Raw genomic sequence first — 17,272 nt, forward strand, 5'->3', positions numbered from 1 at the left:
GCCCAGCCATAACATTCCAAGACCAAATAGCTAATGTGTTCTGTTGTGACATCCCCATAGTGTGTCTGAAGTAATATCGTATGTTCTATGTACTCCGTAGGGGACTATCTTTCTCCACCTCAATGACGCCCACCTAGAGATGCCCTCCCCCTGGCCACAGTGCAATAAAAAAAAAAATAGTTCTTCACAAAATTGAAAAACCTAACCAAGTAACGCCACCCACCCTTCTCTCCTGCCATGTAGGCTCTTAACTGCCCACCTCCACAACTTGCAGAGTGCCTGACGCCCACATGTGAACATTAAGTGCTAACAATGGCAGGGTGGCTTGCTCCGCTGCGATTAACCTACTGATTCCAAATAAACTTTGAATATAAATCCCCATTCAGTGAGGTTGACCAGATCTATCCTGAGGCATTATCATAGTTAATCAGTCACAGTTCCACTGATCACAGACTGCTGCACTGCTGTTCAGCAGTCGATTAATTTGCCCCCCACCCCAAATCTGCGTTCACTTACAACTTCCTTCATTGTCAAGATCTGGGCAAGGAGGCACTATGCAGTGTACAGTTGTCTGGATCATCAATCAGTTTGTAATTTCCTTGTCTGTAGGGCTGCACTTTCGATTATCTCTGGTGCCTCGACCAGTTCGTCTTCCAACGGAGCGCCAGTCCTCCAACCACTCCCAAGTCTCCTCAGGTGACTGGAAGTGCCACGTCTCCCCTTCAGCAATCATCCTGAGTGTAGCTTGATATAACAACATGTATTTGAGGTCGCAAGAGCTGAGTTCCTTCACCTCCTCAAAGCTGTGTCTCCTTTTCTTTACCTGATGGGTGAAGTGAGGGAAGAAGTAAATTATGGTATTTTCATATTTCCGATCACCATGTGATATCACCTACAGTAGGATTGCAACCCCGCCCCGGTAATTGAATATCCCGGCGACAACAGTCCATGGGGGAGCACCGGGCCTAGGCGTGGGAACTGGAGATCGATTAGCTATCGCAACAGAGAATAATTTGGACAGGTGCTTGGGACGAAGGGTGTTAACAATGAGTCCTCTATGAAGAAATTGATGCTTTGACTCTCAGTCCCCTCTGGGACCCCCCCACTTCCTTTATCTTGTTACTCCTTGCTCTGCCCTCCTGGTCCTTGAGTTTCGCCACCATGGTGTTGGTTTGCTGCGTAAGGAGCTGCACCTGGAATTCCAACATCTTGGTTGTCGATTAAAGGAGATCGATGTGCGATTCAGCAGCAGTTACCTTATCGCTAGTCATTTTTAGATCCGCCCAAAGCAAGGTGACATCAGACGTTACGACGTCAAGCATGGGCTACAATGTGCCCTTTACATCCTGCATCGCTGCCATGATTGCTCCTAAGGAAGGATTCCTGACACCAGGATGCTCCTGCCCCAGAATCTCTCTGCCCGCCTGTGCCTTAGGGACGGCATAGTTGTCCATTTTGTTGGCTTGGTTCACCGCAGGCTCCTTGTCTTAACCATGATGATACTGTACAGCAGGACCAGGATGGGGCACCAAAAAGATATCAAAGTCTCTATCTGCTTCGGCCACAGACAGCACCAGTCCTGCTTTCCAGGTATGCAGGGAACACTGTTTCAGAGCCCTTCACCTTCAGCCCTGCCTCCCATGGTGCACAGTCGATCATATGCTGGTTGCCATTCGATGAGGTTCAGGAGGTGTAATTGGGCCTCCTTTCCCCTATTGCTAGACCCTCTGCGTTTCAACACCACTGGGAGCAAGGCTATGGGTCTGCCTCAAGTGTGGTACAGCACAGATAAACAGAAAATCATTGCACCTGCTACTGAGCCAGGCTTGTTCACCTGCCAGTATTCTTCTTTACACTGGAGATTCTTCACTGTTTCCTCTTGCCAGGCCTGTGGGCTATCAGCCAGGTCTGTGTACCATTGTCCCGTGTTGCGCTCCCTCTTCAGCGCTGTAGGCCGGCCCCACTCACCTCCCACCAAAAGCACCAGGGACAGGCTATCGAGATGTCGGGGTGGGGTGCGTCTCAGAGGGAAAAGTATTTGAGCAATATAGTCAGCTGTGTTTTTTCCAGGTGAGGGATGCCCAGTCACTGAACCCCACAGGCACCGTCTGAGACGCAGGCCCAGTTTTCAGTTTCTTTTGTAGGCCACACTTGTGTGGCTGTCTCCGTCGCGGGGAGGAAGGCCTGTCTTCTTCACCCATTTGCACAGGGCACTGCTGTGGCGACTGCAGCTCCCCACTATGCCAACAGCTGTTGATGCTGTCAGCTCCGGTGAGTCCCCCTGGGAAGGAGCTCCATCGCCGCCGGGTCTGTGTGCGGCACAGCTCCTTTTCCAAGTCGTGCCACGTTACTTTCCAGCAGCCACAGGGTGACCAACACAGCAAGTCCTTGCCCTTCCCACAGGGTTGGGGGGTGCACAGACGGTTGTTTGGGTGTGCCTGGGGTCCCAAGGCTCGCCACAGATCCTCTGTGGTCTCAGGATTTAGGATGTGTGGACGGATAAAGGAAGTTTTTTAAATTTTGCGGCCATCTTAGCTGGTGCCAAGCCACGCCCCCAAAATCAGAACCATTTCAATGAAGAAAATGAAATACACAGATATAAATTTGGAATTAAACATTTTTAAATAAACACAAATACATATTTAGACCATTTTATAAAGAATAATCATTTTTAAAAAATCAAGGCGCCTCCATTTATATCAAATCCCCAACAGAAATCTTGGAAATCCGAAATTTCAGACGCATCTTGACAGTAGCTTGTCATTTCTAGCTTTCTTCAGCATGTCCTTTGTATGAACATAAATCGTCCAGTAAAAAGTTCAAATATCTTATCTAGTCTTCATGTTGAATGCCATTCTTTCTGTTGTGAAAAGAATAGGAATGAAAGGTGAATTATTTTCATGTTTAACAAATGTAGACTATTAACACAAATGCAAAAATCTGTATATTAATGATAATGTAGACAATAAAGAAGTCATGTTTACTTTTTACTGTTTTCTTTTTTTAAATCATCTGGCTTCTGATGCATCTTCTCTAGGGCTGTTGTCTGTTAACTAATTATTTAAATGGTACTCTGCTTCTATCAGCGTTTTCTTTACACAATGATAACTTCATTTTACATAAATTCACATTAAAACCAAATTATCATTGATACTTCTCAACGATTTCTGAACCATAAGTGTGACTGTTTGGTGTGCCCCTCTTTTTGGTAGAGGGCCTTGGTGTCAGTGTGTAAGATGGAAAGAGGGGAGTGTGATCTCTGCACCAAATCATCTGTTTCTCTCGTAGGGGATTTCCATGTATAGTCATAAGCACTGAATAGTTCCGCGCGCCTGCGGGGACCCCGGAGCACTGTTGTGTAGTATATTCTTAAGTGCAATCATCAGCTCCTTGACAAAAAGGTCTGTGAAAAACACTTAAGAATAACAATGTGCAGCCTATGTGAACAGCTACACAGGCCAAATTGTTAGAAGAAAAAAACAGTTGTAGTGTAAATTTCACGTTTAAACCTCTATTTATTCTATAAATACATAAATAAATACATTCTCATATTTTATTTACACCTCTCATGAGAATAAAACAATGTAGGGCAGTGTAGCCCATAGGCTGCCATTATACAGAGTGAAAATAGAGCTGTGCCTTTAAGAAAGTAAAGTCTTCCTGTTTCCCATCATGCACAGCAAAAGGCAGTTGCCTCAGTTCTTTTTTCCGGCTCCTTTCTGACAGGACCCTGAAGCATTGAGCTCTACCTCACAAAATCCTTTTGTGACAGAAATTCATTTAAAATCTTTTGAATTTCATTTTCACTCGACGTTTTTAACATTGAGTGATAATTTTCTGCTTTTTTCTGTTAGATTCTGACAGAATTTTGAGGTTTTTCTACTTCAGAAATGCCTTCACTGTTTGACAAATGTCCTTCTTGTGGCAGAAAAAAGGCCAAAACAGATCCACATCGGGTCTGCATAATTTGCCTTCCATCCAGCCACAAACCGGAGTCGTGTGACATCTGCAAAACCTTCTCCAGAAGGACCCTTCGTGACAGGGAGAAGATCCGACTCCAGGCGAAAGAGGACAGGAGGAAAAGTGGTCATTCTACCACAGAGCGAGGAGAAGGTCAGTCTTCTACCAGGGCTCACACTGGTTCCTCTATAACTCCGACCAGACCGGCTCAAAAACGGCACAGGTCTCCGACGACGTCGAGGGCGACGACGTCGAGGGCGTCGACGTCGAGGCAAGGAACGGCGCCAACATGCTCGCCGTCGAGGAGTGGTTCGCCGGCGAGAAAGAGACATCGCTCGCCGTCGACGACGATTTCGCCGTCGAGACGGCGTGGACTTTCGCCGTCGAGATCTGGGTCACCGTCGACACGGCGAGGACGTTCCACGTCGAGGAGATCTGAATCCGGTTCGCCGTCTAAACGGCGAGATCGATCAACGTCGAGGGGTGCTCGACGTCGTAGACGTTCACCGTCATCACGGCGACGTCGAGGGTCGTCGTCGAGAGATTCTCAACGGCGAGAAGAATCGACGGCGAAGGACACTCGCCGTCACCGTACTTCGACGTCGAGGAGTGTGTCGACGTCGAGACAATCAAAAAGACCTAGGAGGGTTTATACAACCTCAGAATCCTCGGCTTCAATCATCCTCCTTCCAGCGTCTCCACAACTCTCTCCTCGACAATCACCATTGCCACAGACGCCGGTAACACCTACGGCGCCTCTTCCGGCTCCGCCTGTAGAGTCTGTTTTGAGGACTCCAACGCGGTCTGTAAGACGTTCGGGACATTCCTCTAGACGCTCTTCTTCCTCTCGGCACCGTCATGACCCACAGAGATCTCAGCATTCACATCACAGGCGTTCTTCTTCGTCTACACGGGACTACTCTCCAACCCTATCGGACTCACCGTCCCCGAGAGTGTCCCCCATAGATGATGTGAATACGTTCCAGGAGGTCTTAGTACGAGGGGCAACCAAGCTGAACATCCCGCTGGCGGTACCTGCCCCATCGACGTCAGTGATCTTCGAGACCTTGCATCACAGGACATCTTCCAGACCTTTGCTTCCACTGGTTCCAGGTCTCCTTGAACCAGCAATGGATATTTTCCTTGCACCGGCCGCAACAAAGTCTGCTCCTTCCAGACTTATTAAAAAATATCGTCCACCAGAACAAGATCCTCTATTCTTGAGGTCGGACCCAGTTCCTGATTCGGTGGTCATAGTAGCGGCAAAGAAACTGCATTCAACCTCACCATCTTCTTCTTCACCTCCAGATAAAGAGAGCAGAAAGATAGATGCTGCAGGACGAAAAGTATGCTCTACTGCAGCCGTCACGATGAAGGCAGCCAGCGCTACTGCGTTATTAGGGCGGTACGATCGTGCCCTCTGGGACTCTTTAATACAGTTTGCGGAACATCTTCCTAAGGATAAAAGGGAAGATTTCCTGGAGGTCGTGGGTGAGGGATCCATGGTGTCTAACCAAATTATAAGTGCTGCAGCTGACTCTTCGGTGCTATCCGCACACAATTATGCACACGGGATAGCGCTCAGAAGGCATGCATGGTTGAGACTTACATCACTCAAACCTGAAGCGCAGCAGAGAATACAAAACCTGCCTTTCTCGGGCTCCACCTTGTTCGGTTCTCATGCCGATGACGAGATGGCTAGAATGAAAGCTGAACTAGATACCTTGAAAGCGGTAGGGATGGAAAGACCGAAAGAACAAAGAAAGGTTTTCCGGCCATATCAACGACGACTTTTCACCCACCGGTATCAGTCGCCACACTGGATGTCTTCGCGCCCCCAGCAACAGCAACAACAGCAGTATCAAAGGGGTTTCTCTACTCAGCGAAGGTCGACAAGGGGTCGTTCAACACCTCAAACTCAGGCAACTCGACAGGCTCCCACGTCTAAGCCCTGAATCTTTGCTTCCCCCTCCTCCGTTATCCACTCCGGTAGGGGGAAGTATCTCAAATCATCTGGACGAGTGGCTACGCATCACAACAGACGCCTGGGTATTGAATATTGTGAGACATGGTTACGCTCTCAGATTCACCAGTCCTCCACCATCTGTTCCACCCAAAACAGCCAACCGCCATCTCGAAGCTCTACAGTTAGAGGTCAATATCCTATTGCAAAAAAGAGCCATAGAACCCGTTCCCATCAGCCAGCAAGGGAAGGGGATTTATTCGAGATATTTCCTTGTACCGAAAAAAGACAAACAAGAGTTTCGTCCCATCTTAGATCTGAGGACAGCAAACAAATGGATTTGCAAAGAAAAATTCAGGATGTTAGCCTTACACCAAATTTATCCACATCTACGTCAGGGCGACTGGCTATGTGCGATAGATCTTTGTGACGCTTACTTTCACATCCCAGTAACCAAGAAACATCGAAAATTCCTAAGGTTCACTGTCGGAAAACGCCATTACCAATTTGCAGTTCTACCTTTCGGCCTAAAATCAGCGCCAAGAACTTTTTCCAAATGCATGGCGGTAGTAGCCGCCCACTTGAGGAAACAGCGAATATTCGTCTACCCCTATCTAGACGATTGGCTCATAAAGGCCTCCAGTTGTCTCGAGACACAGCAACATTTCGAATGGACTCTACAACTGCTGCAAAAACTTGGTCTTCAAGTCAATCTCCTGAAATCTACAGCAACACCTGTTCAGAGGTTGCATTACTTAGGAGCCATGGTAGATACCAGGCTAGGAAAGGTGTTTCCTTCGGAGGAACGACGGTTATCGATTCTCCAGAAGTGCAAACAACTGCAGGAAAGACCTCAAGCCACTGCAAGAATAATAGCTTCTCTACTGGGCTCGATGGCGTCTTGTATCCATCTGGTTCCCAATGCTCGCCTCCATATGAGACCATTGCAGGAAAACCTGGAGGATCAGTGGTGTCAACTGAGGGACGATTGGGAGAACAAAGTCCTTCTTTCTCCTCACACCCTACAATCCCTCAAGTGGTGGTGTTTACCCAGCAATCTCTTGGTGGGGATTCCGTTCCAACAACGGCCCCCATCTCAAACCATCGTAACAGATGCGTCACTGATCGGATGGGGGGCGCACATGGAACATCTTCGAGTCCAAGGCGAGTGGTCACAGAGAGAGAGTCTCTATCACATCAACCTGCTGGAACTTCGCGCAGTCCACCTTGCGCTCAAAGCCTTCCTTCCCTCTCTGAGAACGGAAACTCTCCTTCTCCAGACAGACAACGTGGCCACTATGTACTACGTGAACAAACAAGGAGGCACCAGGTCCAGAATTTTATCCAGAGAGGCTCAGACAATCTGGCATTGGCTTCTAGCCAGGAACCTGTCACTAGTGGCAACTCACCTGCCCGGCATCCAGAATGTTCAAGCGGATGCCCTCAGTCGGGTAATGGACGAGAACCACGAATGGGTACTACACGACGACGTCGTTCATTCCATTTTCGCACTCTGGGGTACCCCCTCTACAGACCTATTCGCAACCCCAGAAAACAAAAAATGCCAAAACTTCGCCTCCAGATATTACCATCCAGGGACACTGGGGAATGCCCTGTGGATAAGCTGGTCAGGAGCATTTCTTTACGCCTTTCCACCGCTTCCCCTGATTCCGGCGGTCCTCCAGAAGCTGTCCAATGTTCAGACCAAAATGATCCTAATTGCTCCGGAGTGGCCACGCCAGTGGTGGTTCCCAGACCTCCTTCACCGGTCACTCAAACCACACATCAGGCTACCATATCGTCCGGACCTTCTCACGAAGTTCAGAGGGCAGATATCTCATCCCAACCCCTCATCGTTGAGTTTGGCAGCATGGCTCCTGAGCTAGTGCAATATGGACACTTGAACCTACCTCAGGATTGTATGGAAATTCTGAAGGAAGCAAAGCGCCCTTCCACACGATCAGCCTATGCAAGCAAGTGGAAGAGATTCTGCATTTGGTGTTTACACAACAACATTGACCCGGTTTCCTGTGGAGAACAATCTATCCTGCCATACTTGTTAAGTTTGGCAAAATCGGGCTTACAACTGTCGTCAATAAAAGTTCACTTGGCGGCTGTCACAGCATACAGAAAGAGTCCTTCACAAACTTCCTTTTTTCGGATTCCGATTATTAAGGATTTCCTAGAAGGTTTAAAGAAGGTTTTTCCCCCCATTAGAAAGCCTTCTCCTCCATGGGAACTGAACGTTGTCTTATCACGTCTGATGCTGCCGCCATTCGAGCCAATACATAAGGCATCGCTGCAACATCTCACATGGAAAGCTGCTTTTCTGGTGGCAATCACTTCAGCGCGTAGGGTCAGCGAAATCCAGGCCCTTTGCGCTCAGGAACCCTACACGGTTTTTCATTCTGCAAAAGTGGTAATGAGAACTCATCCAAAATTTTTACCTAAGGTAGTCTCCGACTTCCATGTGAACCAAACAATTTCATTACCGACTTTCTTTCAGAATCCAGCTACTCCTGCTGAGAGAACTCTGCACTCTCTGGATGTAAAGAGAGTCTTGAAATTTTACTTGGACAGGACAAAAAGCTTACGAAAATCACAACAGCTTTTTATTAACTATGGCCCAATCAGAACAGGTTTGGGTACATCTAAACAATCTTTATCCAGGTGGATTGTTTCATGTATAATGTTATGTTATCAGTTAGCAAACAAATCCCTTGGTGGTAGGCCAAAAGCCCACTCTACCAGAGGGAAAGCAGCTACTGTAGCCTTGATGAGAAATGTCCCTTTGGCAGAAATATGCAAGGCTGCCACTTGGAGGTCGGTCCATACCTTTACTAAGCATTACTGCCTTGATACAGACGCTAGGGCAGATGCTCAGGTTGGGCAGGCTTTGCTCAAGAATTTGTTTGCATGATTCATGTTTTTCTCAGTATTCTTATATCTACTCCACCGCGGTTATGGGGATGGGCTTGCTACTCTATTCAGTGCTTATGACTATACATGGAAATCCCCTACGAGAGAAGAAATGGTTTCTTACCTGTAACTCCAGTTCTCTCGTAGGGGTATTTCCATGATAGTCATAAGCAACCCTCCCTCCTCCCCGGTGGAGTTGACATAGAACATGAATATTATGGAGGTTGGTACTCCAACAAATGTTTTGTTTTTTTCTTCATGTCAGGTTAATAGCCTCCAAAAAAGAACTGAGGCAACTGCCTTTTGCTGTGCATGATGGGAAACAGGAAGACTTTACTTTCTTAAAGGCCCAGCTCTATTTTCACTCTGTATAATGGCAGCCTATGGGCTACACTGCCCTACATTGTTTTATTCTCATGAGAGGTGTAAATAAAATATGAGAATGTATTTATTTATGTATTTATAGAATAAATAGAGGTTTAAACGTGAAATTTACACTACAACTGTTTTTTTCTTCTAACAATTTGGCCTGTGTAGCTGTTCACATAGGCTGCACATTGTTATTCTTAAGTGTTTTTCACAGACCTTTTTGTCAAGGAGCTGATGATTGCACTTAAGAATATACTACACAACAGTGCTCCGGGGTCCCCGCAGGCGCGCGGAACTATTCAGTGCTTATGACTATCATGGAAATACCCCTACGAGAGAACTGGAGTTACAGGTAAGAAACCATTTCTTCCAGATCATTAGCGGGACTCTGTCATAGCCATTTTTTTCTAACAGGTAGCATTACAGGCTTCCTCTTCTACGTAGCAGCATTCATGGTACAGTAGGGCAAGATGAGTGAGGCGTGTGAGGAATGTTCCATTGTCTAACGGGTAGCAGTAGCTATAAAATTGTTAACGTGGTCCCTGCGCTTGACTGGATGTTTATAACCACTTGTACCAAAGAATTGTATCTGAAATTAAATTTAGATCACACAGTTTGCCTGCAACCACATTGGAAAATATGGGTGCCAAGGACGAGACTATGCAGTGAGTACAGTGTGTACCTTACCAATCAGTTCAGCAACAAGGCGGAATTAAAGACAGTTTTTAAGGTTAACATGGAAGTGAGCAATTCAAGAACGCAGGAAAACAGTTTCTCTGTAGTTCTAGACGAGGGGGTATTGGTGTCAAGAGTGACCTCAGAGAGACGCTTACGTGTTATTGGCAAAACAAGTAAACATATTTAAAAAAACACACTGCACTCTTGATACAATGAATACACAGATTAATAAATTACCTTCAGAAGGGTTTTTGCATCTATAGTAGAAGAAAGAAAACTATTTCCACAAAAGTGATAAATGCAGTCAAGTTGTATGTTCATTAGAAAAAGGAACCTGTCACTCCTCAACCCTCGCTAGTGGTAAAACAAAAATCAAATGAACTTTGAGGGAACAACAGTCTTATATGCCATTTGCAAGGATAAAAGGGGGGAAAAGGGTATTCACGTGGCCATTTTTAGGGTCGAGCTTGCGTTGCATGCGCTCGCGCCTGCTTTTCGCAGCGAGACGCTTTAGTTATTAGAAAAGGGCTCGGAGCCCTGTCGACGTCAAGTCAGTGTGTTTGATTGGTTCCTGGGCTTGCCTAGTAAAATCTGCTTGCTTTCATTAGTGGAAGGCATGCACACGTCATGCCTTTCCCGGTGGTTAGCCCTCCTCAAGCGCAGCGACCAAGTACAGAAAACATGCGAGGCTCGCTGTTTTCTGTCGGATCGTGGACTACTTTTTCTCTATTTTCCTAGCGCGATTTTGCTTGGCAGAAGTCAAGCGCTTACACAGTTAATTTAACTTTTTTACGTACATAAAAGCACTTTTGCCGATAGATGAAAAGTCGGGTTAGGAGTTTACAACGCGATCAGCTCTAACATGAGCAAATGCGAGACCCGTTGCATTGCAAAGGCTTGTTAATTTTGTGGGCCATATTTTCAGCCAGCCTTCGCTCCTGTGGAGGGCATTTTTATTAAAGTGCACAATGAAAGTCCTGTTGTCAAAACTGTAATGCTGAGTTGGCCACTATGTCATGGGGCCCGACATGTTGTAAAACCCCAAAGCAGGGTTCAATTTTTAGAACAGAAACAAGAAATGGCCCTACAAACGGAGTGTTTTCTCCCAGCATGTGGATGACATATCTGTTTTACTTTCATATATTTGTGGCTGCCAGGGTTTGCATGGTGATCCCAAACTAGCAAAATATATCTCAGAAGGGTCAACCTAAAAACAGGTGGGTGTTGTAATGAACTGTTGCCAGCAGTCCAGTAGAGAATAGACTGCTAGTTTAAGGCCTCTGATAACGGAGTAACTAGAACCCTCTAAACGAGGCTTTGCAACTGCGGATTTGGTTGACTGGTTATGTGCTGATTTTTGGGTGGATGCCCCAGATTTGCCAAACTCTAAAAGATACCCAAACTGTTAGTAACCACATTCGAATTTCTTTTTATAGATGCAGTAATATTAGCACCAACAGACTCGTTGACATGTAGGCATATAGTCGTAATACAGTTTTGGGCAAGTTTTATTTATATCTTGAAGAAATATGACCACATCATTCCCTTATGATGGGCAATTGTACTGGTCATCACTAAAGTCAGAACCAGCCGTAGTATTTACAGAGCGGTCAAGGCCAGCATATTCACTTCTCTGGCTGACAAGTTCACAATCTCTGGTGGTTCCACGACACTTGCAGCCGGGATGTCAGATTGAAGGCAAAGAAATGTAAAAAATAAAATGTAAGGTATCAGGCGTTTCCTGTGCAGCCAGCACGTGGAACAATACCTGTGTATCTATCAAGGATGCCACAAACCGATCCAATTTAGAACAAGCTTTGCAGTGCAATAGGTTTTGTATTTGCTTTGATTAAAACTTTTGTAAATGCCTAACTGGACTTTTCTTGCCACATAAATTGGTCAACCCTGCCACATAATTGGTCCTCCCTGCCACATAATTCCAGTGGCCCTGCATATAACTAAAGCACTTCCATTTACCTTCTTCCTCTGTCTTTATCTCTATCCAACAGAATGTTATCAGAATGTTATCTCCCTGGGGTTTAGGCCTAACCAAACACCAAACTCTGGAGAAAAGGCAACTATCCCACAGCGAATGGTGGTGCCACGGACAATGTGTGGGGGTAATGCCCTCTTTCCATGAATGGAATCAGAGCCCTCGCTGCTAAACAAAGTGAATGTCCCGCGAACTGTGAAAAATCTAAAACAACCATGGCTAGTTTCCTGCTTCTTCTAAGTTGATAACATCATCGCCCCGCACCTCCAGACCGTCATCAACTCTTCTTTTTCTTCTGCTACCTTCCCCGAATGCTGGAAGCACGCTGAAGTCAACGCCCTACTAAAGAAACCTACGGCTGACCCAAGCGACCTGAAAAACTTCCGCCCCATCTCTCTTCTACCTTTCCCAGCCAAGGTAATAGAAAAGACCGTCAACAAACAGCTGACCACCTTCCTGGAAGACAACAACCTGCTCGACCCTTCACAAACCGGATTCCGAACCAACCACAGCACGGAAACCGCCCTCATCTCAGTCACAGACGACATCAGAACCCTGATGGACAACGGTGAAACAGTCGCCCTCATTCTCCTCGACCTCTCGGCTGCCTTTGACACCGTCTGTCACCGCACCCTAATCACCCGCCTACGCTCCACCGGGATCCAAGGCCAGGCCCTGGACTGGATCGCCTCCTTCCTCGCTAACCGCTCCCAAAGAGTTTACCTCCCTCCGTTTCGCTCAGAACCCACCGAGATCATCTGCGGCGTACCTCAAGGCTCATCGCTCAGCCCGACACTCTTCAATGTCTACATGAGCCCCCTCGCCGACATCGTACGCAAGCACGACATCATCATCACCTCCTACGCCGACGACACCCAACTTGTACTCTCCCTCACCAAGGACCCCGCCAGCGCCAAGACCAACCTACAAGAGGGTATGAAGGACGTCGCAGATTGGATGAGGCTCAGCCGCCTAAAGCTGAACTCTGAAAAAACGGAAGTCCTCATCCTCGGCAACACCCCGTCCGCCTGGGACGACTCCTGGTGGCCCACGGCCCTCGGCACCGCACCGACCCCCGCAGACCACGCCCGCAACCTCGGCTTCATCTTGGACCCTCTTCTCACCATGACCAAGCAAGTCAACGCCGTGTCCTCCGCCTGCTTCCTCACTCTCCGCATGCTCCGCAAGATCTTCCGCTGGATCCCCGCCGACACCAGAAAAACCGTGACCCACGCCCTTGTCACGAGTCGCCTGGACTACGGCAACACCCTCTACGCCGGGACTACCGCCAAACTCCAAAACCGCCTGCAACGCATCCAAAACGCCTCGGCCCGCCTCATCCTCGACGTACCCCGCAACAGCCACATCTCCGCACACCTGAGACACCTGCATTGGCTCCCAGTCAGCAAAAGGATCACCTTCCGTCTTCTCACCCACGCACACAAAGCCCTCCACAACAAGGGACCGGAATACCTCAACAGACGCCTCAGCTTCTACGTCCCCACCCGCCCCCTCCGCTCCGCTGGCCTCGCACTTGCTGCCGTCCCTCGCACCCGCCGCTCCACGGCGGGTGGGAGATCTTTCTCCTTCCTGGCGGCCAAGACCTGGAACTCCCTCCCCACCAGCCTCAGGACCACCCAGGACCACTCCGCTTTCCGGAGACTCCTAAAGACTTGGCTGTTCGAGCAGCGATAACCCCCCCTTTCCCCCCTAGCGCCTTGAGACCCGCACGGGTGAGTAGCGCGCTTTATAAATGTTAATGATTTGATTTGATTTGATTTTGATTAAAACTTTTGTAAATGCCTAACTGGACTTTTCTTGCCACATAAATTGGTCAACCCTCCCACATAATTGGTCCTCCCTGCCACATAATTCCAGTGGCCCTGCATATAACTAAAGCACTTCCATTTACCTTCTTCCTCTGTCTTTATCTCTATCCAACAGAATGTTATCAGAATGTTATCTCCCTGGGGTTTAGGCCTAACCAAACACCAAACTCTGGAGAAAAGGCAACTATCCCACAGCGAATGGTGGTGCCACGGACAATGTGTGGGGGTAATGCCCTCTTTCCATGAATGGAATCAGAGCCCTCGCTGCTAAACAAAGTGAATGTCCCGCGAACTGTGAAAAATCTAAAACAACCATGGCTAGTTTCCTGCTTCTTCTAAGTTGATAACATTGGCGCAACAAGTGAGAAATGCGAGAGGCATTTAATTGTCACAAATTCCTCTAATCAAATAAAGGATTATGGTAACTGAAGCTGTTCATATTTTTTTTCTTCATAAGAAAGTAAGCTAACTCTTCTTTTGTTCGGTGTCTAAAAACATGTCTATTAAATAATGACCGGAGAACAAGCCACTGAAACTGCTGCAAAAATCTCACATTACAATTAGTTCTCCAGTTTTAGTGAGCTACCTGGGACCTCTGTTTTGTACTTTTTGTACTGCTTGATTAACAAGCCTCTCGTAAGCAGCTGTTTTAGAAAGAGAAGCCTCGGTGCCTTGAACCAAAATGGAATCAATATTTATTTCCCAGATTTAGTTATGGTGTGGAACGAAGCACAATGCGAGGTTTCCAGCCTGCTATTTCTCTGAAAACAACCAAAAACAAGTAAATAGCGGGGAATGTATTTTGCTTGTATGTACTGTATATGTGGTCCAGCCTTTCGGCCTGCTTAACATGAACCTAACCCTTTACCTTTATAGATGTGAAGATGTGTATAGCTTAAGTGACCAGCAGCATGCAGAAATCATAGATAAAAAGGATGGCTCAAGTAGTTCTACATCCTATGGTATGTTAGTTTGTCTGCCTAAAGGTCGGGGAAAGTTATTCAAAGGCGAGAATTATTGGCTTTACCAATATTTGTTGTTAAATTGGTCTGGGAAGGCATATTACACCTAAATTACCAGTGGCATGACAAAACGTAAAGCTGTGAGGTCAGTCCACTCCTCTATAAATGGGATAGTGTTAGGGTTTCTGCATTTTGATTTTCTTTTTGATAAAGTGATCTGATTTGGCGACAAGGCTTTATCAAAAACAAAGACCTGTAAAGTTCTAGAACACATGCAGCAATAAAAGCAAAGCCCTGCTCCAGCCCTAGCAGTATCACCCAAGCATGAAAAGTGGAAATGACACGCACTCCGGGTGTAGGAAAGTGGCATTTTTCTGGCATAGTTACCCCCCACTGTTTGCCTGATATCAGTGTGTTTAGACTGTACTGCACTGGGGTCCTGCTAACCAAGACCCCAGTGACAGTGCCCTCTCACCTAAATGTAGTTGTTGGTTAACTTTCACACCCACAATTGGCATACTGGTGCACCCATTTAAGCCCCTAGTATATGGTATCTGGGTACCCAGGGCATTGGTACTCCAGGGTTCCCCTATGGGCTGCAGCATGTACTATGCCACCCATCAGAGCCCATGCAAACTGTGACTGCAAGCCTGCCACTGCAGCCTGTGTGAAAGAGTGCATGCACCCTTTCACTACCAAACCAAACCACTGCACGTAGACCATATAAGTCACCCCCTGGTAGGCCCTTCAGCCCAAGGGCAGGGTGCATGTCTCTAAGTGTGAGGGTACCCCTGCATGAGCAGGGTAGCCCTACAGACCCCAGGCCAATTCCTAGACTCTGTAAGTGCTGGGAAGCCCTTCTTAAGTTATCTAGAGGACACTGGTCAACACAAGTGGTCCAACTACATAATGGCTACTCTGAGCCTAGGCATGTTTGGTATTATGCAACTACATTGATTCCATAGTTAGCTGCTTGATACCATATACTCTGGGGGTTCCCTAGGGGATCCCCCAGTTCTGCCTGTGCAGCCTTATGGGGTCCATCTGCCAGCCTGCGCTGCTACTGACCTCAGACACTGTTCTGCCCTCCTGCTGATGAGCCAGGCTTAGGCCAGAGGAGCAGAACAAAGGATTTCCTGCAAGGGAGAGGTGTGACCACCTCTCCCTGTGTATTAGGTATCTAAGGGCCGGAGTGGCCTCTGAGCGCCACCAGACTGCTTTGAAGGGCACATTTGGTGCCCTCCTTGCATAATCCAGTTTGCACCAGTTCAGGAACCCCCAATTCCCTCTGTGGTGTAAAACTACACAAAGGACAGGGTAGTGATCACCCCCCTGTCCAGCTCTGCCAGATGGCCACTTGATTCTGTAATCTTGAAAATAAGATAGGCAGAGGCCCCAGGGAGCACCTGGTTGGTTAGGCCAGGCTGGAGACGTCCCTGCCCCCTCTGATAGGTAGGTCACTGCAGAGAGTGACCAACTCCCTTTTAGAGTTATTTAAGGGCTCCCTCGTGGATGGGTCCTCAGATTAATCATGCAAAACTCTACAAACAACTCTCTGCAGGACATCTTCTGCTCCTGGCCTCTGAAACCGTTTCTGGCCTTTGCCTGGAACCGAACAAGTTTGCTTCTGGTGGGAAGGCCACCACTGCCACATTGTTACTCTGGATCCTGCAACAATTCTGCAACATCCAAGGCAGTGCATCATCCAGGGCCACAAGGACTCTGTTTGCACTAGGTAACACAAAGGAATCTCCCTTGGAGTGAAGGAATCACTCCCCTGCATCCACAGGCACCTCAAGGCATCGTTGACCAGTTGGTGGGGTCTGCTGTCTTTGGACATCCGAAGATCCTGCTTCACAGGTGGTGAGTCCTTGGTCTCCTCTTGGTCCTGCTTGTCTTCTATCCAAGTTGGGAGACTAGGTGCTTGCTCCTGCCACTAGACTGGCACCCCTGTGCACTGCAACTGTTGAACTTGCCAAGGCTTGTTGACTCTTCCTCCAGGGGATTTTCAGGCTCCAAGAAGCCAAAGCCTCTAGCACTCTGCAGACTGAAGGTCAGGTCCTGTCCTGCAACGCCTGCGATGGGGGACTTCTGTTTTGCTGGGTTGGTAAGGCCTTCTTGTGACTTCCTGTGTCCATCACCTGTGGGTCACTCATAGGGGCTCTTTCGAATTCTGTTGGCCTTCCAGTGTGCTGAGGGCCAGCTCTGACTCCACCTTCCGGGTAGAGTCTCCAGGACCTTGCTGGTCCCCACAACTTTGCAAATCCTTTGGCTGCTTCTTTTTGCACTTGCCAGAGCTTGTTGGTGACAGGGCCAGTCACTGATCCTCCTGCAATCCGCCGATCGTTGAGAGACAACTTGTAGGTGAATCCTGGATCTTCATCAGCTCCTGAACCCGCAGCTGGACTTCTGCTTCCACTGACTTGTAGGAATTTCATCGTCAGGAGGTAGGCATTGCCACCTGCATCACCTGGGCACCTCCTTGGGTGCTGGTCTCTGTCCCCTTCTTTTGTAGGTCCTTCATGCCCAGAATCCATCCCTGGGTTCCACTGGCCCTGTCCACGGGTCTCAACAGCAGCTGGACAACCTGAGACATCCA

At 47.7% G+C, this 17,272-nt stretch overlaps 1 protein-coding gene across 1 annotated transcript in view; it reads right to left on the minus strand.

Moving 5' to 3' along the window:
• Positions 1–2,599: 2,599 nt before the first annotated feature.
• CPAMD8 (C3 and PZP like alpha-2-macroglobulin domain containing 8) overlaps positions 2,600–17,272 on the minus strand; it is a 1,104,327-nt gene continuing 1,089,654 nt past the window's right edge. The window contains exon 43 of the mRNA XM_069217904.1: positions 2,600–2,860. Coding sequence (XP_069074005.1) covers position 2,860 — 1 coding nt within the window. The 3' untranslated portion in view covers positions 2,600–2,859. The remainder of the gene's footprint in view (positions 2,861–17,272) is intronic.

The sequence above is a fragment of the Pleurodeles waltl genome, chromosome 12, assembly GCF_031143425.1.
Source record: "Pleurodeles waltl isolate 20211129_DDA chromosome 12, aPleWal1.hap1.20221129, whole genome shotgun sequence".
NCBI classification, from domain to species: Eukaryota; Metazoa; Chordata; class Amphibia; order Caudata; family Salamandridae; genus Pleurodeles; species Pleurodeles waltl.